Source organism: Volvox carteri (assembly GCF_000143455.1).
Source record: "Volvox carteri f. nagariensis unplaced genomic scaffold VOLCAscaffold_40, whole genome shotgun sequence".
Classification (NCBI taxonomy): Eukaryota; Viridiplantae; Chlorophyta; class Chlorophyceae; order Chlamydomonadales; family Volvocaceae; genus Volvox; species Volvox carteri.
The window spans coordinates 616,433-637,607 of record NW_003307583.1 but is presented as its reverse complement, the minus strand read 5'-3'; the positions used below and the strand labels follow the sequence as shown (position 1 = coordinate 637,607).

The 21,175-nt window shown below is 56.3% G+C and overlaps 1 protein-coding gene across 1 annotated transcript; it reads left to right on the top strand.

Annotated features, from left to right (window-relative positions):
* Positions 1-1,933: 1,933 nt before the first annotated feature.
* VOLCADRAFT_94889 (uncharacterized protein) lies at positions 1,934-20,868 on the top strand (the record flags this gene model as incomplete). Its single annotated transcript, XM_002954098.1, has 25 exons — positions 1,934-2,001; positions 2,116-2,188; positions 2,255-2,350; positions 3,975-4,130; positions 4,926-5,041; positions 5,792-5,940; positions 6,177-6,451; positions 6,827-7,068; positions 7,484-7,715; positions 8,041-8,210; positions 8,620-8,788; positions 9,199-9,414; positions 9,843-9,939; positions 10,461-10,659; positions 11,280-11,376; positions 11,907-12,132; positions 12,764-12,972; positions 13,361-13,504; positions 14,309-15,709; positions 15,950-17,114; positions 18,222-18,697; positions 18,920-19,011; positions 19,538-19,744; positions 20,475-20,727; positions 20,854-20,868. The coding sequence occupies 25 exons, from the start codon at positions 1,934-1,936 to the stop codon at positions 20,866-20,868; spliced, it is 6,543 nt and encodes a 2,180-aa protein (XP_002954144.1).
* Between the last annotated feature and the right edge of the window lie 307 nt (positions 20,869-21,175).

The window sequence follows — 21,175 nt, the reverse complement described above, 5'->3', positions numbered from 1 at the left end:
GCAGTGTGTTGTAATGGTGGATGGTGCTGTATGGTATGATAAATCGTAGAAATGACAATGTGATCAAGTGGCCCACTCTGTAACAACTTACTTATTAGATACCGCAGTATCGACGTCTTCCACGCTTTTATTTTTGTTCCACACTTTTTAAACAAGCAAACAGCATCAATTGAGTGCAATTTTTATTTTACTTCAAAATGCTGACATGCAACTGTAGAAACGGCGGCCACTTCCAGAGGCCGCTCATCCTTCTATGTATGTTGTTACAGGGTGGTTAACTTCGCCAGCGGCCCCCTTTCCCGGGGCAGTCCCTGCTCTCCCCTGCTAGAGGGGCACCCTAATCCGTCACCCCATCCGACTTCAGAATGTATTCGTTGAGTTCGGCAACTCACCACCAGCATCCAACCAAATCTAGCGGATCAACGGCGCATCAACTTAGTTCCTGGTCAGCTCGCAAGTTGATATTATCACGTCCTACACCGTCCATAAGATGGGGGGCCACCTCCCATTTCATCACTCCTCAAACACCCGAGGAGCCGGCAGGCGGATTTGAACCCGGGTCGACTGGGTCAACTGGGAGCAGAAGTCAGGCCTTAACCTCTGCCAGCCGCCTGCCTGTAATATTTGCACTTCTATATTTGCACTCAAGGGGCACCTTCGCCCGATTTACACTGAAATATCTTGGCTGAGTAAAAAGATCAAACAATTGCTCCTACGCGAACGCTCACGTCCCTTCCGTCTGCAAATAGCTGGGAATACGGAGCGCCGCAACAAGTAGTAGCGCCTTACTGACCGGTGTTGTACCAAAGTTGCAACAAAGTTGTACCAAATTTCAATAATGTAAATGATACTCATGAATTCACATCGAGGCCATCGATGAGTTCAAGGAAGGACGGGAAAGACGATTAAGCCGGTACGGCGAAAACAAGGTGCAATCAAATGACAAGCAGCAAAGTTGCGACAGGGTGCGAAGCCGATCAGATGGAATTATCAAACAACATGTTAAGGACCTAGCGCCAAGACGGTGTGGCCAATCATCCTCACGCGGCAGCATCAACGGCGGGACCATTAGCAAGACGGTGACCGCGCATGCATTGGGGGATGACCGGGGCCGCAGGCAAATGCATCGCTGCGCATCAAGGGGTGGAGTCAAACCAAAGTGGACATGGGGGGACTTGGAAGTGCTATGCAATCGTGGGGTCGTCTTTTGTTCCCGGCACTGAGATGGTGAGACCAAATCACAACTCCTGGCACGGGCCAATCCTGGACAGAGGAAACAGGTGAGATGCAAAGTTAATATAACATCGATTTAGTGAGGATCGTGTGGCAAGAACGATCCAAGGGACACAGTTTATGGCGTGACTGAAAGTCCAATATATCAAGGTGTGATCTTTAAATTCAGGTTATTTTACGATCGCTTTATATTTGAATGAGGCGTCTTGTTAAGAAACTTGCGGCTTGAGCTTCCGCCTAACGAACTACGCTGGCAGCTTTTACTAAGTTATACACCCTGTTTTCATAGTGTAAGAATGTTTAACTCATTACTACATCGGCATAAGCAAAAGCTAGATGCTTGCCCTCCCGGTTACGCTGCGTTACATTTTGTACGACTCGTCTCATGCTGGACAATGCTGCCAGTATTGAGATTAAACCTCTTAATAGGATTACAGGAGATAGTTCTAATCAATCTAAATATAACGCATGTTGTGGTGAAGCCTTGTAGGGGCGATCAGCAGGCTGGTGAATAAAGGAGGGCGACCTGACAAGCAGATGCACATGAAGTCATTGAAGCAATGCTTGATGATATATCTCATTGGGTGTGGCCGCGTACATAGCGCACCAAGGCAACGCAAGGCGTCGCGGGATGACGTCGCCATGAAGGGACTTCAACTTATCAGCGTTATCTAGAGCTGCGTTGTAATTATTTACACAAATGTTTTCCAGTTCGGCGAGCACAAGCAGTCGCGGTTCTGCGTCGGAGGAGGGAACAACAGGGCCAAGGTGCGTGCGAGGCGGCTCCGCCTCTCTATGCAAGCCCATCAGTCAAGATAAATGGATGTACAATGAATAACACTAACCGTGAAACCCTGGCCATGGGCGACACCTTGCGAACAGCCGGATAAAGAATGTCGGGGGCCCGGACGGGGATGACGAGAGAAATGACTTTGAGGAAACGCACAAAATTCAGGTGAGTAGGCAGATGCATATCTTGTCGTCGGGCTGGCTCGTCAGAGGTGTTATCCCTTACATGTAGGCCGGCATCTTCTCAGTGCTTTACGTACTGTCTAAGGAGAAGATGAATGAAAACCTGAAGTTCACTGTCATCAAGCTGATGTTCGATTTTACCCAGGTAAGCCCGCTACAGGATCAGCTTTCGCCAGTAACGAGCTCTGCCATCCCTGTCTGGGGCCCCCTTGCCTAGGCAGATACGACAATGGGTATAAACAGAAGTGAATGGTTATGACTCATACTTTAAAGACTTAGATTACCTGTCCTGTAACCCGGACCGCTCATATGCCTTGTGGTTGCGCATACGGGTCGGCGTTACCGTTACCATGTACTGACCAGACAGCGGCTTTGAGATAATAAAAGCCGTGGCGCGATCATATTGATCACATCAGAATTCCGAATGTTTAGAAAGTCTGCCTAAATTTCAGCGCGAATTATACATTCCGCCTGAGCTTTTGAGTTCTGCCCCGGTGCAACCGCACGGGGAGTAGCTCGATGGGGCCCATACCGCGGTGCAAGCGGTGCAACGACCGCTACCACATTCGGCGTAACAGCAAAACCTACTGCCTCTGGCCATAATTTGGCCCTCGCATCTGCATAATTTCCTCATTCTTTCCCCCCGCTCATCATCCCCTCACCGTCCATTCACGTCCGGGTAACGGTCGGTCCTCCTTCACCACTTCCCATTTTAACCTCATTATTACATTTGGGGCATCCATTCCGCAATCCATGCACACGTATCGATTTTTGACGTAAAAGAAAGGCTTTTGCTCCCGCAAATAAAACACACGCAGCTCTTCGCTCTGGTGGTCAATCCTGCGCATGGATGGGCGGTGGATTCGACGAGCATGTAAGTGTTAGCTGGGCAAGGGTGCTGGCTCCTGGACTCCTTGGTGGGGAGGTCAACCGGCGGCCTGACAGGGCCTGCGTTCGCTGCACTCGGCACGGTGAAGGCGGAAGAGGAGAGGGGCCAGGAGCAGGAGCCCCTTGTGGGCCTATGGGAACAGCCCCTCTCTGCCCCCCCTCCCCCGGGTCTGCTGGTGGCGATGCAGAGCGCTGCGCAGCAGCGATCCCCTTTCACTGCAGCAGCATTACGGGCGGTGAAGACCGCTGCTGCGGCTGCAGTGGCCACTGACGTGGCTGCCATCGCAGCTACTGAGGTCTCGTCGCTACAAATGCTGCATCGTTGCTGCTGCTGCTGCATGCTGCTGCTGCGGTCGGGGGTGTACTGGCATGCGTGCCCCGCCTGATTGTACCCCCCTCGGGTGGGCGGGTGGAAAGCCAGGACAGCGTGGCGAGTAGGGATCACGAAACGAACTCTGAGGCAGAGAAGAAATGCGGCCGCGTATCAAAGAAGGGCGGAACGAGAGGGAGCGAGAGGGAGCGAGCCGGGCTAATGACAGCACTGCCAACCACGTTGCCGCTCTTCATTCTTTGCATGCTGCACATGACACCATAGCGGCGGGGCCGGAGCGCGCCGCCACGCGCGCCGCCGCCGTTCCATTTAATAGCAGCAGCGCAGCCATGCCTTGAGCTTGGGACCCCCTCTGGGATCGATCTTCGCACGCAGAAGGCCGCTGCGAGATCGCCTCGCCTCACCTCGCCCTCGCCACGCCTCGCCTGCTTATGGATGCGATATCAGCCTTCATATAGACATATTCCTCAAACCACAAACCGGCCCCGGCCTCGCCACGCCTCACCCACACGCTCACCCTCACCACTAACTGACATACATGCCCGAACAGCAACACATGTGCTCGACTGGCGCCTTAAAAAACACCATTCCGGCCTGCCCTAACATCAACTCTTCACTCCCGCCACCCCCACTCCACCCGGCCCTTTACAGCTACTGGCAGATCCTGACATTCTCCCGATGGAACTACATCGTTACGAACCTGCTGGTGGGGATGAAGTGATGCCGTGGAAAAACAGGGGGAGGGGGAGTCAGTGAGCGCGTTGACTTAGGTTTGTCGGATGTTTGGACGTTTCTGTTACATGGTGGGAGCTCTTTACAAAGAGCTAGGGAGCGGATGGGGTTTGCGTGCGATCTGACACATGCAGTTAGTTGCATGGGAGTCGAGTAGTTTCCAGCGGCATTGTGTCGGGTCTGGGGTTCCTTCGTTGTGGGTTTGGTTGATGGTGGATTGGGTTTGCCGAGATCTGATGTAGAGTGGTTTTAGCAGTGCTTTTGTTTTGCTTTTAATGGGGCCCACTGAGGCTCAGCTGCTTTGCCGGCCCGTTTAAGCCTTAAAATGATAACTATAGTTAGATGACGGTGCTGAGTTGCGGTTCAGCGGATTGGCACTGCTGTAATGCTTCGCTTTGAGGTGCTGGATTTGGGTTCCGTTATGAGGTTTAGGGTTTTGCAATTTACAGTTTTAGGTTTTGGGGATTTACGGTTTAACGTTATAAGAATCTTACGGTCCTAGCTTTTTAGTATTTTACTGTTTTACAGTTCCATTTTAGGATTTGCTCGGTCTGATAGGTGTAGCCGATGATGCGCTGGAGGGTCGAGTCTGGGGCCAACCCATCAAAATGTTCGAAAGCTATTTTCACGTTCCCCCCAGGGACATAGCTGTGATTCCCTTCCCCTTTCACATTCCCGTACCACCTCAATCCCCATCCCCACCTTTACCCGACCCTTCCCGTCCCTCCCTGCCTCGCTTTTCACCCCCATATTGCACATGCATTTACAGGGCTACAAGGCTTACGTGGCCATTCTGTACACGATGACGGGCATGTTATGCTGTTCACTGGCGTTATGTGTGTGGATTGCATATTCGTACAAAAACCGCAGCTTTGCCTACACGTGGTAGGTGCCGTACTGCCGTACTGCTGCATTTGGGCGCCCCTCCCTTTCGGCCGCACATGGCATTGGTTGGAGTTCATGGCGCTGCTCAGTTGCCAGGTGGTGGTGGTGATGGACCTGGGCTCCTGCCCTGTGGGGCCCCACCCCTGAGGCCCCTGGGGCCATCAGATGATGTTTTGAGTCTGTATAAGCAGTCCTGCCTCCAGCCACCTTCACCTCACTGCCGCTTAAATCTCACTACACGCAGAGATACACCCGAACATACACAGTTCACCACCCCATGGCTGCGTCCAGGTCCGGAGATAAACACGCACACAGAGACACACAGACAGACAGACAGACAGACAGACAGACAGACAGACAGACAGACAGACAGACAGACAGACACACACACACACACGCACATACACACACAGACACACACACACACAGACACACACACCACACACACAGACACACAGACACACATACCCCTCCTGACACGAACCCTATGGCCACATTCCTCCTCTAGGGTGCGCAGTGTGGACAACATATCACCCATACGTTTACCTACTGCTTTATTGGAAAATTCTAAACGCATGTCGCCGGTGACTGCGGAGCTCACGTCGATGTAATAAAGTTTTTCTCATGTACCACCATCGACATACATTTCCCTCATCGCGGCTCCGAAAATCATTAAAACACACCCACACATCACAAACCCTTTAAAACCCCCCTTTTTACCCCCCCCCCACCCCCGCCCAACCCCCCAAGGCCCACGTACGTGCTACGGTTGTACGCCACCATACACTTCGGTCTCTTCGACATTGCCACACTAACCCTGATCCAGGTGTCGTACGATTGCCAGTTCCTGGGCAGCGGCAAAACCAACCGGGGGAGGATGTACACCTTCCCAGATCGGGGTGAGCGGGTGGGACCCGGGGTGTTGCCGGGGGTGCCAGTGGGGGGGGGAGATGTATCGTGTTCCTAAGGTTTCGTCAGCTTTGAGAGGACGGAATTGAAAACCCTGAAACAAGCTGTGAACCCTTCCTCCTCTTCAATCTCCCCCCCCTCACGTCTGGAAATCTTCAAACCCCCCTTCAACCCTCCGCCTCTCCAAACCTTTCCCCCCGTCCCGGCCCCCCCCCATCCTCCACAGTTTGCTACGAGGCACCGCATCTCATCCCCTTCAGTGTGGGCGTCGTCACCCAGGTGCTCTTTGTCATTGCCGCCGTCATCTTCTTTACGGGCGAGTTCGAGGTCAACCCCATCAGCCGCCGCTTCACCTGCTGCGCTCACTCGCATGTGGAGGTCCGCGCCTTCCTGCTCAAGGTGGCCATGACGGTGGTATACGTGGTGATGGGCTGGCTGCAGGTGCAGACCACCATCCAGGCCTTCCTGTGCCTGGCGCTGACGTGGATTTTCTTCAAGAATGTGAGAGTTCTGAGACTTAGGTTTTGGTTTTTTTGGGGAAATAACTCAGATGAAGATGAGTATTAATTGGACGGGGGGGATAGCTTGAAAGTATTGCAACGGGGTTTGGAGGATGGAGGTGTTGAATAGTCGCTCTGGGCTCCTAGCTTTTCCTGTCAGTTCTGTCCCCTGCATACCATCCACAGTTGGCACGCTTAGGAGCGGCTAACGCACCTCGTGCAATGGTTTCGGAGCACACGTATCATACACGAAAACGCGTAGATAACATGTAATGTGCGTTCATTATGTGAGAGGAATGTCGTCTGCCTTCCCGCCTGTTTGCTTTTTGCTTTTCCCTCCTTTTACCTGTCGTCGCTTGGCACATGTGCCGTACAGATGCCGTACATGTTTGCCATCATCAACCACATTCGCGTCGGCTCGTACCTAGCGGTCACTTGGGCAGCCATGTTGGCGGTTGCAATCATGTTCAAGCCCAAGGAACCTGAACGCATGGCGTTGTACGAGAAGCGCATCACTAATGTGATGTTGTACGGCCTGGCGCCCATCGCTCTGCTGGGTTTCGGAGCGTCCTTCCTGCGGCTACATACCTGGTCGCAGTTTGTGCGCAAACGGTTCAAGTGAGTTGTTCCCAAAAGTGGCTCCAGGGGTTCTGAAGAGCCATATTGGGCCTCTGCCTGTATTGCCTAAGGAAGAGCCGGTGGTGAAACAGAGCATGGGGGGAGGAACTAGGGTTGCACGCCTCTTAGCCCTAGGCCATAGGCCCTGGCACTTCAACCCACATTCACCACCGTTGCTCACTCCCAACATTAGCGCGACCACCAACCGCACCTACTGATATTTTTTAAATTCAACATCGTATGACGAACGAACACCATGAGCACTCTCTGCACAGCGGAACGGCCATCAACCGTAATAAAACCAAGTTGTCTGGTTAGCCAACGCTGATCAGACCGCTGCTAAAATGAAACCCACTAAAACCCGCCTCACAAAACCGAACATTCCTGAAACCCGCCTCTAAACCCGCCGCTCCAGGGAGGCGCCCTCCGGCTCCAAGGTGAAGGACATCTACCGCTTCAAGGACCCAATTGAGGTCGAGATCATAAGTCGCGTAGCTCGCCACTGGATCGACGACGAGGTCCTGGACTTGGATAGAGTGAAGGAGGCCGAGGCCATCATTAAGGCGGGGCTGGTGCTATTTCCCACGAGAGCATTCATGATAATGCTCTATTCAAATTTCCTTTGGGACGTTCTGGATAACCCCCAGGTGTGGGGGTTTCTGATGGGGGGTAATGGGCGGTGGGGGGGTAATGGATTGTGGAAGGGGCTCTCACCGGACGGGGAGATACTAGGAAAGCGGACATAGATGTGCGTGACAGTGGCACACACGCGCACACACATTCTTAGGTGGGAACGGGGATGAGGCCGGGCGGGCGGTAATGCGCAGAGCTGATAGCCTGGGGGGTTCGGTGCTTGCAAAGGATGCGTGTGTTGTGTGTAAGGGAACCCTTTTCCCTTACCAGTATCCCCACCACCCATACAGTTCTCTTCTGGACTACTGTTTCATCTCCCATCGCCCTCTCAACATGTAGGCGGGCTACAGTCAGCTACAAGCCGCAAAGAAAGCCAATCCGAATTACATGGAGCGCTTTGCCATTTACCGTCGAGAGCAAGAACACCTGGCAAGGACGGCCCAAACCAAGGGCAACGGTGAATCCACACTGGATCTAGTGTCGTACGTCGAGTTCCAGCGCAATTACCGGTAGGCGTCGCCTCAAAAGGTTTTAAACCGGTACCACGTGGCTAGGAGGCGCTGGAGGAGCCGTCCATGAAGGAACGTGTCCAGAAGTGTGATATAACAATTCCGGGGCCACAGGGCCTGATTTTTTCATCCCAGTTTTTATGCCGTACGTAATGTTTACCGTGACGCCCTCTTTACCTCTTTAACTCATTATCTCGTCCCGGACCAATCATATAGAGGACTTGCTCCTGCAGGCCCCTACGCGAACCCCATCCAGCTGGTAGGTAGGTAGGTAGGTAGGTTCCCCTCTTAAAACACCCCCCATTGTCAATCTCTTTTCCTTCTTCTGCACCTCCTTTCCTTTTTCTGGGGGAGCAAGAGTCTTACACAAGTCTTAACCACCTTTGCTGCCGCCCCTACTTCCCCCCAGGCTTGCCATGCGGGCCCATCGAGAGGCCTTGTTAGCCACCCGCAACTTCTGGCAGTACCTGCTACAACAACATATCACCTTTACGCACCTTTCCAAGTCGCTCAAGGCTATTGAATCGGCCATCATGAAGGTGTGGTTGGAACGTGGAGGTGGAGGTGTAGCTGGCGGGGTGAGGGAGGAAGAAGGAGAGAGAGGGGGTAAACAAGGGCGGCCGGTGTTGTTGGTGTGTGCCAGCAGGAAGTGGTCCGCTGGCGGAGGTGCCGCGGACAGCAGGGAGCACATACGGGTGTGAATTGGTCCATTGGCACGCGAAGCTTCGTCTTTCATCTTGGGATGGGAGGAAGATGGTAATGTACTGCTCAATACGCGTGTTTAAGGGCGTTCATGCAGGAAGCGAAGGTTCAACCTCCCCCCAAAACCCCATGGTAACACGTTTTCGCAACCGGTCCTGCACCCCATCTTCCCTTTACGTGCCCCCTACCATCCCCTACCTTCCCCCTACCTGGCGAAAAGCCCTTCCCCCTCCAAGTCCAAATCCCCACCCCACTCACACACAATCCCCAACCCCACTCACACCAGGCCGATAAGGTGTACCGCACGGTGTTGGAGCGCTACCCCTACTCCGCCAAGATGATAAAGGGCTACGCTCGCTTCCTGGAGGGTGTCAAGAACGACCCGTGGCGGGCCTCCAAGTTCTACACCGAGGCAGAGAAGCTGGAGGCGGAGAGGGAGGAGGAGGCGGCGGCGCTGGAGCTTGAGGGGCTTGATGGTGATGACTCACGGTTGCTAAACAAGGTGGGGAGAAAAGGAGGGTCTGGAAAGGGCGGGGAAGAAAAGGAGGGAAGTGAGAAGGTAGGGGAGGAGAAGGTAGGGGAAAGAGAACGGGGTCCGGGGAAAGAGGGAGGAATAGGTGGGTTCGGACTGAGGGTTTTGGGGTTAGTGCGGAGGAGGAGGTACACGAGGAGAGTATTTAAGGGAGGGTTGGCGTAAAGGGTCTAGGAGGGGGTCTAGGAGGGGCGAGCGGGGGGGCTATAGCTGATGAGGCCGACCCGTGCGGGTTTCAGACGGCAACGGCAGCATGGGCGTGTGACAGGGACAGGGTAGCGTGGCTCCCTGAGTGCGTAGGACCTAGACGGGCGATTATGGCAATTGTAAAGGCATTCGTGGCACATTGACGGTGATAAATTTTGCGTTACTTCTCGAAAACGACACGTACGGCACAGGTGGACGAGCGCGTCAACGCGGTGATTATCATCAACAGCCGTGGTCAGATCCAGATGGCAAACAAACTGGCGTACGCCATGTTTGGCTACAACAAAGGTATGAGGGACGAATCTTGTCATCATGAATTCGAACAGATTGCTGGTGCTCGTGAGATCCAAGGAAAGGCCCGGGTCGGAAGGGTGGATGGGGGGCCGTTGTGTTAAGGGCCTCGACTCCCGAGTTTCCGCCTCCACCGCCTCCGCCGCCGGAGAGATCAAGAGTAGAAGTCCAGCAGAGCGGCTTGGGGGAAGATTTGAGAGCTAGGCTGAAACCGAAACCGATTTATGTGGGGTCACCAAACCCTGATGGGGATCCTAACCTGAGCCTCAACCCACGCCTCTCCTCCGTCTCCTCCTTTTGCCCCTCCTTCTGCCCCTCCTTCTGCTTCTCCTTTTGCTTCTCCTTTCCTAAGTTTTCACGTATTTTTACGTGATGTTCTTCTCAGCTTCTTCTTTTTCTTCCTCCTCCTTCTCCTCCTTTTCCCCCTCCTCGTCCTCTATGCCCTGTCCCTGTCCCCCATGCCCATACACACAACACACACACAACACGCACACGCTCACACACGCACACGCACGCAGGAGAGCTGGAGGGCAAGAACGTGGCCATGCTGATGCCCCTACCCTTCAGCCAGCGCCATAACGGCTACATCAAGCGCCACATCACCACAGGCAGGGAGACCGTTATGAACCGGGTGACCGACCTGGTCGCTCTCCACAAGGACAGATACGTCTTCCCCTTTAGACTGGCCGTGTCCAAGGTCTCCGGAGCGGGAGATGAGTGAGTGTACGACTTGTACTGCATAGAACGGGGGACAGCGAGCTTGCTGCTTTTCTGTTTGCGTGTAATTGGGGGTTGTTGAATGCCACATACGGTACTAGCAATGAAAGCCAACGCTGCAGCGGTGTGATATCACCAGTGTTAGCTAACCAGACAACTTGGCTTGCGAACAGACGCTGCTCCCGTGACTGGCTGGCGAATTACACCATTCATCGTACGACATCCAACCATGCATGGATTCTTGAACTAGCATGCCTGCCTTCGCAATCGTGGATAAATATATGCAGGGGACGGTGGGATTCATTTTATCTCGCTTTGGCTGTAAAGCTTAAAAAGCCTACTGCTAGCTAGGATCGTACATGCATTGGTGCACTAGTGCTGGAAAATGTTATGGGTTATCTGCTCTACACACGAAGGAAGGAGGAAGCCGTCACGTGTGTCATCTGAGCAGCACTTGTGTGGCTGTGTGTCGGTGTCGCTCGCAAAAGGGTGGATTAGAATTACTCTTTTAATCGTCATCGCTTAGTTCGAGTTCCCTAACGAACACCCTCACCTCCCCCGGCCCTTCCCCTTTTCCTCCTCCGCTCCCCCCCTCACCCCCCCCCTCGATCCGTCCTTAGCTCCCTGTTCATGGGCGTCATCATGGCGGTGGAGCCTCTTCAAGACACAGCTAATGTGTACATCTTGCCTGGGGGCTCTGTGGCAGCGGTAGATCAGGTGGGGTGGGTGGGGTGGAGGGCCAGGTGGGGAAGGGCCAGGTGGGGGTGGCGGTGGGGGTGGGGGTGGCGGTGGGGGTGGGGGTGGAGGTGGCGGTGAGGGTGGGGGTGGGGGTGGGGGTGGGGGTGGCGGTGGGGATTGCAGACTGACCTTCCACTTCCAAACAACCCCCCCAAAACCTCTGTGTGTCACCCCCTGTGTTATTATTTTTCGTTCTCCTTTTTATTATTTTCTCCTCCTTCTTCTTCTTCTTCTTCTGCTTCTTCTTCTGCTTCTTCTTTTTCCTCTTCTTCTTTTTCATCTTCTTCTTTTCCTTCTTTTTCCTTTTTCCTCTTCTCGCCCTTTATTAACCCCCCTCCTCCTCCCCTCCCTCCGGTTCACTTCTTCCTTTCAACAACCCAACTCCCTTTTGCATGATTAACCACAACCCCCCCCCCCACATCCCCCTTTGATATGCGTCGTTGCCCGACCTGCCGCCGTTTCCCCCCTCCTCCCCGTACCCTTCCCACCCCTCTCATACACGTACACAGGCTTTTGTGGACTGGTTCGGCTACACCGTGGAGGACTATCTGGGCCACCCGGTCCACACTCTGGCAGTGGACCCAATGCCCTTCAAGCGCCTTGTGGAGGAGGTCACCCGAAACGACCAGCCTATCGAGGACGGGGTGTGTCCAGCGTTTCTGGGCGCCAAGCACGCGCTCATGAAGCACAAGTACACGGACCCGGTGGATGTGAGCCTGCACCTCAAAGCTACAGGTGTTTGGGGTTCGAGAGGGGGGAGGTGGAGGGGAAGGGAGGAGGGGAGGTAGGTGGAGGGCTGGCAGGTGAAGGGGCGGGAGGGAGGAGAACGATGCCGGGGAGTGGTGGCTGTGTGTGCTGTGTGTGCTGTGTGTGCTGTGTGTGCTGTGTGTGCTGTGTGTGCTGTGTGTGCTGTGTGTGCTGTGTGTGCTGTGTGTGCTGTGTGTGCTGTGTGTGCTGTGTGTGCTGTGTGTGCTGTGTGTGCTGTGTGTGCTGTGTATTTTTGTAAGAAGATCGAGTGTTGGGACTTACCGTGTTGTCTTTCTTCTGGTCCTTATTCCGTGGCGCGACAATCGAAACACGTGTAGTGACTTATTGCCCTTTTTCCTCCTTTCCTTGAACGACATCTCGGACGTACCGCCCATCATCATCATCATCCTTATAATCACCGCAACCATACAACAACCGATGGTTACTACCACCACCATACATCACCAACATACAACCATAACCACCACAACCACCACCACCACCACAACCACAACAACAATCACAACCACAACTGCATACCCACGACCATCGCCATCAATGGCTCGCCATGACTACTATTGCTGCTGCGGCGCCGGCTGTTGCTGCTGTTTGTCAGCAGGTCTTGGCAGTGAAACCATTTACCGCGTGGAGATGCGCCGAAACCAGCCGCCAGTAGAGCTGGTCCTCACCAACCGAAAGGGCCGCATCGCCTTCATTACCTCGCCCTTGGCCAAGGCCATGGGCCACACACCCAGGTCCCTGCGGAAGGTCGACATAGGGGAGCTGCTTCCACAGCCCTTTGGGGCGATGCATGCAGCATGGATTCGGGTGCGCCGCTGTGTGTGTGAATGGACATGAGGACGGGGCATTACTGGCGGCGAGAACTGGGGGGAGAGAACTCCATCCGGGGGAACGTGAGGGAATTCCTTACTATATCATTCTATGGCAAAATAGAAAGGGGGTGTTTTCGGCTGCAGCTGGCCGGATGGGTGGAGGTGGGTGGATGGGTCAAAGGCAAAGAAAAGGGGAGGTTTGGTCCGGGGATTTGAGGGGCCTCACACCTCCTATATCTTTCAAAACCTCCTCACCTTGGCCCTACCCCCGACCCACGCACACAGACATAGACATAGACACAATCTCGTGCCGATGGTTTTGCTTCCAAGCCACAGCTCCCACAACTTAACACAGCCAATCTTCCACACTCCATCCCCCCCAGGAAGCTGCGGAGTCCAAGCCCTCCCCGCATAGCTGCCGTTCGGGCGTCACCATGGTGCTAGGACCCACCCCAAAGACGCAACAGACAGTTCGACTGGCCATAAAGTCAACAGACGAGTCGGGGGAGCAACAGCACGTCGTCAAAGTACGAAGAAATGACAGATTTCTACAGTTTTAACGTACCCGTGTACCTGCCTATTCATGCATACATACATACATACATACATACATACATACATACATACATACATACATACATACATACATACATACATACATACATACATACATACATACATACATACATACATACATACATACATACATACATACATACATACATACATACATACATACATACATACATACATACATACATACATACATACATACATACATGCATACATGCATACATGCCTACCTGGTCATGGCTCGGGGTTAGGTGGGGTAGCATGCCGGTATCGGTAAGCTCTTGAGAGAGTTCAGGGTATTGGGGGAAAAACCTAAACCCGAAAGAGGGAGGAACCGCATGCAGCCGCAGAGGAGGGGGTTTAGGGGGCAAGCGAACATCCTTTGTGCGGTAGGTTCACCGGTACCAGCAGCATCACCTGCCCTAGTCCTAGTCCTAGTTCGTTATCCACATCCCAGGGGGAAGGCAGAAAGGGGCCGCCCAAAGGGGCCGAGGCCGCGGCCGCTCTGCGCTGCACTTTCCGTGATATGATGTGGGGTGGGGGTTGGAGTGCAGCGGAGGGCACCTGGGGGCTCTGTTCACCTGCTTTGTTCCTTACGGGCTGTGTGTGTCTCTCCGCACTGTTTGTCGCCATCACCTTACGGGATTATCGGATCCGATCCCGGATTTCGAATCCTGGCGGATCCTAACCCCTTCCCATCTTGCTCCCCCGTCCCATCTTGCTCCCCCTTCCCCTCCCGTGGGCCCCATCGCGATCAGGTGTCGCCGTCCACGATGTCCGAGGGCTTGGACGAGCGCCGCCTGCGCCTCACCATCGACACCTCCGGAACCGTGACCGACGTCGGCCACTCGCCCACCTCCCTCTTCGGCTTCAAGCCTGCAGCGCTGCTTGGCCGCAGCCTAGCTGACTGTGTCGACGTCCTCCATGCCGCTGCACGCTCTGCCTCCGCCTCCGCTGGCCTTACATCCGCCGGCGGCGGCACCGCCGGCGGCGCCGCCGCCGACGCCATGGCGGCGGCGGAGGTACGGCGCATCATCACGCTGTTGATGGGCCGCGCGCTGGAGCGCCCCGGAACATCATGGCGTGTGGGCGTTATGCCCCCCCTTGAGAATATCCGCTCCCTAGGTTCCATAGCCACGGCGCTCCTGGCCAAGCAGACGCGGCCGGCCGTCATGGAGCTGGACGTCAAGGTGGATCTTGAGGACCTGGCGGCGGGGCGAGAGGTGGCCATCAATATCTCCCTCTGGCGCGCTGACCTTGTTTGCGGCGTGTTGGAAGTCGATAAGGAAGGCGTAGTGCTGACGTCACAGGACCATCCCTTTTATCCCTCCGGACTTCTTTTCGGCGTGTCGTCCCCGTCGGTGCTGCGTCAGCCGCTGGGACGTTTCGTACAGCTCGGCGGCCGGACCGTCGAGAGCTTGTTCCTGTCGGAGTACAAGAACGGCGGCAAGAAGGGCGCGCTCAAGAGCAGCAGCGCGGCGTCGAAGAAGGTCGGACCGCTGCGGAACCTGGGGGCCCATCACACAGACGGCGAGGCGCTGACGTTGACGGTTCAGGCGGTACGCAAAGAAGGCGCCAATAGCCGGTTCTTCGTGGTCCTGCACTTTAAGGAACCGACCCGTGGGTCGCGGGACTTCATGGCGCTGCTGCAGCGGGGTCCCGTGGAGCCGCGGATGACCCAGGAGAGCATGGAGATGGCGGTGGTGAACGTGGTGACGAGTTCGGCTTCGACGCCGGTGGCGGCCTCGGGGAAGGGAGGCGACGGCAGCGTCAGCAAGAGCACGCGAAAGCTTCAACGTGGCGCGGATGTGGTGCCGGGATTGGCGACGGCGGCGACGGGGCCGACGGCCGCAGTAGGGCTTGTGAGGGCGGTGTCGCCGCAGCAGCAGCCGGCAGACGGCCGCTCGCCGCGGCTGAGCCCCGCGCCGCCGCTACTGTCGCCGTCGCCGCCGGGGGCGACGACGGTGCTGCAGGGTCAGCCACCGTCACCGTTGCCGGGTACGCCGATGCCGTCGGCAGAGACCGGTCCAATGGTGCCACTGCAGCCGCACGTCGCGCTGCTCAAGAACTCCTCAGGCAGCAACAATGGCAGCGGCGGCAGTAGCGGCGAATCCCTCAACATCTCCACGCCGCCCCAGGACGAAAGCATCTCGCAAGCGGTGCTTTCGTCAATGCCCCAGGGGATAATGCCGCCGCCGCCGCCGCCGCCGCTTTTGCTACCGCCGCCGCCGCCCATCCGCGTCGTCAGCACGCCGTCAATGGACCAGCCGCGCATCGTCGCCGCAGGACGTACATCGCTGACGTCATTAGGTGCTGTTGGCGGCGGTGGCAGCGGTGGCGGCCGCTGGACGATGGCGGCGCCGACGCCCGCGCCAGCGGCCGTGCCCTTGGGTGTGCAGCATACGGAAGCCGTCGACGCAGCTGTTGCCGTCAATCCCACCGCCGCCGCTGCCGCGGCAGCTACTGCGTTTGCGCCGCCAGGGCTGCCGTTGGGAATGGCGGGTCTGACCCTTCAGGATTATCTTGTAGGACGATCGGATCGGAGCGAGGACGATCTGGCCACTTTATTTGACCGGGTGGTGTCGGGCAGCGGCGGGGGGGATGCCGGCGGCGGCCCTGCAGGGCAGGCGGCGAGGCAGCAGCAGCAGCTGCTGCAGCAGCAGCGGCCGATGGTGCGGCGCCTGGCTCCCAACATGCGACCCGTGGGCATCAACAACCTGAGCTTCAACCGACGGCTGAGGGAGAAGCTCGCAGCCGAGGCTGCTGCAGCGGCCATCGCTAGCGGCAGCGGCAGCGGTGACGGCACTGGCTCCGAACCTTGTGCGCCAACCGGTGACGCTGACGCTGCTGTAACGTCTGTCGTTGATGCCGTAGCAGCATCAGCGGCATCGGCGGCACTGGTGACGTTGCGTCCAGGATCACCAGTCTCGCCACCACCGCTGCCGCCGCCGCCGCTGGCACTACAACAAGCACTGTCGTTGCCGCCGCCGGGGGCCGTCCATCACCCCACACAACAACTTCCCACAGCAGCTGCGGGACTGGGTGCGCTGACGGCGGCGGTTGTGCGCGCCAAGACACCGCCACCGCAGATGGCGACGGCACAGCCGCAGCCCCAGCCGCCAATGGCGCCGGCGTCGCCACTTGTACGGCCACCGCTACAGGCGACCTTCTCCCTTCCGCCCAGTTCAACGGGAATGCTGGTGGTGGAGCCGTCGCCCACGCCGCCGCCGCTGCCTGCAGCGGCGTCGGCGCACGCCATCAACGTTATCGCTAGCAGCGGGGGCAGCGGCGGCCTGGTCAGCGGCGGCGGCAGCGGCGGCAGCGCAGCGTCAGCTAACTTGCCAATGCCGCCCCCGCCTCCGCTGCAGCAGCAACCGCCACTGCGGAGCGCGAGTGATCTGCGGACGCTGACTATGCAACGGTCTTTCAGTCGGGATTCAGTTAACAGCGGTACGGGGACTAACAACCCTGGTAGGACGAGCATGGGTTTGGACAGGGGGGCGGGTCAGTCGGCGGCGGCGGCAGCGACGCTGCTCTCTCCTCCTGGCTTGGTTAGTACAGCAGGTGAGTCATGGTTTCCGGTAGCTTGCACCGCGCCGCATCTTACACCTACAGAGCCGCCGCACAACGGAGAGCGCGGCGGCACAACCGCAGCCGGTTGCAACAACGGCATCACGGTGGGATGCTGGAGCGGGCAAGCGGGGGCTGCGCACAACGGCCCAGGAAGCGCAATGGCACGGCAGAGGAAACGGGGCGCAGCCCCGTCTAATCACTGTAGCTATGCTGAGGCCCACAGACTTTGTATTGTAGTTAACTTCGTCATCGTCATCATTTCGGGTCGTAGGGGTCGCCTAGGGTAGAACCTAAAGCACTGGCTCAGTCATGAGACCTGGTCAGAATGCATGCGAGTGTGGTAGCGACATATCCGCATGGGTAGCGACCGTCAATGAGAGGCACCTGCAAGCGAAACCTTTCACACTCCTTCCTTGTGCTTTTATTGTGACTCGCGCTGTGTGCGATTGTTGTTGTTAAGGCATTGGGCCCATTAGGAGCACTGCGGCGAATGAGGGCACGAAACGACGAAACCCCTAAGTCGTACCACTTAGCTATGCACCTGTTCTTTCCCAGCCTCTGTGTGATGTATGTGTGCATGCGTGAATGTATGCACTTGTGCATTTTTGTGCATTTTTGTGCATTAAATGCACAAAAATGCACAAGTGCATACATTCACGCATGCACATTTTTGTGCATTTTTGTGCATTTTTGTGCATTTTTGTGCATTTTTGTGCATTTTTGTGCGTTTATGCTTGTGTGCTTTGGTGCGTGCTTTTGTGCGCATGCGCGTGTCAGGCTTCCCCGGCCAGCACACTGCAGCACACATATGCTCTTTTAATTTTGCCTGCACGATAGCGCTTCTCTCTCTCTCTCTGCATCGCCACGAAAAACCTCAAGACGACTTTAATCTGTGGTGCAAGCGACTAAGCCCCTCCCGCGGTCGCTCTTCCCCACGTTTACCTGCTTGGTTTGAATCTATTGTCCCCTGGAGCCTTCCTCCTCCACTCCTTCCTCCATTCCCCCGTCTGCTTAGTCCGCTACTGAGTCCGCCTCTTGATCCCTTCATCCCCCCCTCCATCACACCGCCCCGGGGTGTTCTGTTGTGCGGTGGCTCAGGCCAGTCAGTGCGACGAAGCATGAGCACGAAGCAAGTGAGCTTCGCACCGTCACAACTCCTGATTGACGAGACTGGAAGGATCGAGCGCCAGCCCTCTCTTCCTCAACTGACGCTGCCCCCCCGCCTCAGCGGCAGCCGTGACGGCGGAGGCGGAGGCGGGGGCACCGTGCCGCAGCTGCTCGAGGGAATCCCGTACGACGTGTACGGAGATGCTGACAGCGGCCGCGGCGGCGGCGGCGGCGGCGCCACCGGTGGCCCCGGTGGCGCGAGGCTGCTGGCGCATGCACCGCAGCAGCAGTATCCTTATGCCGCAGCGATGGGCGGTGCAGCTGCGCAGCATCTGTACGGCGGCATGTACGGGAATCCGTACGGCAGCGGAGGTCTTGGCATCGGCGGCGAAGAGACGTTTGGAGCGGCGGGCAAGATTAAGAGCAACGTCAAGCTCGCACGGATTCGCGAATGGGTCCTTTCGGAGGTGAGAACTGGATCCGTACGGCTGTACGACTGTACGGCCGTACGGCCGCTCCGTCATCATCTCGCTCCCAATCCGACAAAGACACCGCAGCCTCACTCCTTTTGTCCTATTGAAAGCAAATTGCAGCACCCCATTGGGAACATCTTTGGTGCCTCTGGGACTGTCGCCTTCTTCCTCCCCTCTGCTCTCCCTCAACGCCCTTCCCCTCCTCCTCCTTGCCAGGGTGAGCGCTACTTCCGATTGGAAGACGTGCAGGACATCGGCGACACGGTGTACCCCTTCGGGCCGGACCTGCTGCAGAGAGATGACTCCAGGTGGGTCGTGTGTGAGGAGGGAAGGAAGAGGGGGGGGGGTAACGCACCACCCGGATGAGTTGGGGGGGTGGGCTGTTGTTGGGCAAGCACACACAGTAAGGCGCGCGCGTATGTGTGTGTGTATTTGTATGTGCATGCGTATGTGTATATGCGTGTGCGTACCTAGTACATACCTTGCCCAGGCCTGACACTGGCCAGGGGCTGCTGCCCTGTGTGTGTATGTGTATGTGTGTATGTGCTTATGGGCGGGGGGCGGGGGGACGTTAATCCCGCACCCCTGAACTGCTGCATTTCGCAAAAGAGCTTCTTACTACCGCTCTTTCATACACATATATATATATACATATATATGGGAGGGGCTGGATTCAGAGAGAGAGAGTGTGTGTGTGTGTGTGTGTGTATACAAGAACCTAACCTGTACAAAGCCTCCCCCAAAAACAAATGTACACATCTTTACTCTTCAGACGTTGTACCCGCTAAAACTGCGTTCGTTATGACCATACTAAAACCCGTCATGAAACCCAAGGGCAAGCCATACACTGGTTCTCAACGGCGGCGCTGGCGAAGGCGACGGCGACGGCGACGACGAGGAGGCTGACGCAGCGCCGAGTCGCTGGGCGGAGGCCGACGGCGCCGACGACGCCAACGACATGCAAAGCCTGGATGACGAAATGTTGTACAGCAATATGTTGCTGGAGACGGCATCGCGGGACATCATTCGAGGGAACGGAAAGTGAGTGAGCACGAAAGCGAGCGCCGCCACGGCACCTGCAAGGAGCAGAGCGCGGAGGTTTTGTGGGCATCGTGGCGGGCCTTCCCCCTCTGTGTCTAGGACGGGGGGGCCGGCGCGGGGGGCTGTCGCGACGGGACACAGCGTCCAAGAGGGACTAGGAGGGATAATGGAGGGATGGTGCTGCGCGTTGGAAGCTAGGGCTCCACACGGGGCTGTGTGTTGACAGAAAGGCTCTATGTTGTTTCAGATGTAGTAGTAGCCTAAACAGACTGTAGATGCAGTAGTAGCCTAAACAGACTGTAGATGTAGTAGTAGCCTAAACAGACTGTAGATGTAGTAGTAGCCTAAACAGACTGTAGATGTAGTAGTAGCCTAAACAGACTGTAGATGTAGTAGTAGCCTAAACAGACTGTAGATGTAGTAGTAGCCTAAACAGACTGTTTCGCAAAACATCTTGCATAGAGAGTACAAGGCTAGCGGTTACCGTGTGTATTCGACATGTTTTGTCGTACAGGGAGGGTAAGTACGGCGGATCCATCGGCGGCGGCGCCGGCGGCGGTCACGGCGGCGGCAGCGACGGCGACGATCGAGGGGGTGACAGCAGCCGCGGCGGCGGCGACGACGGCAGCGACGTGGGCGACGACGATGACGGGTCCCGGTCCAACGTCTCCAGCTCCCAATCCGGACAGCAGCCTGGGCAAACCGCCTCCGCCGGCGTCGCTTCGAGCAGCGCCCAGGCGGATTTCCGGCGCGGCAAGCGCTGCAGAAAGCTGCTCAAGATGCTGTCGACACCGGCCGTACAGCGCGCGACGTTGGCATTCCGATGGCAGGCGCTGCTGGCCATTGCGGTCCAGCTCCTGGCGAACTTGGCGTGTTTTGTGTTGCTGACGGTGCTGTTGATACGGCAGACCCGCGGTCTGTCGGAGCTGAACAATGTGGGGCAGGCACTGGTTTCCTGTCACGATGCGATGCTGACGCTACAGGTAAGCAAGCACATGGGTGCACGTGCGTCTACTACGTTTGTGTTTGTGTGTTTTTGTTTGGAGTTATTGGGTGTGTGGGTTCATTGAGCTCCTGCTCTCCCCCCTGGACCCGCACCGGCTGCACAGCTGTTGCTTAGGTAGCGAAAAGACGGTGCCTAGAATGTAGGTAAGGTAGCAGCATGTGTGCGCGTATGTATGTGAGCTTTGTAAAGTCCAATAATGAAACGATGGGAAAAGGAGGCACAGGTCATTAGGAGGTCAGGAATGTGTCTGTGGGTGTATCCGTATCTGTCTGAATGCATATGTAGGTGTATGCATGTACGTGGGCGTGTATGTATGTACGTATGTATGTGTGTACTTTTTTGTGTGCATGTGTATGTGTGTGTGAAGTTTACAAGTATTTGATCGGGCCTGACACTGGCCAGGGGCTGCTTCCCAGCCCCAACGG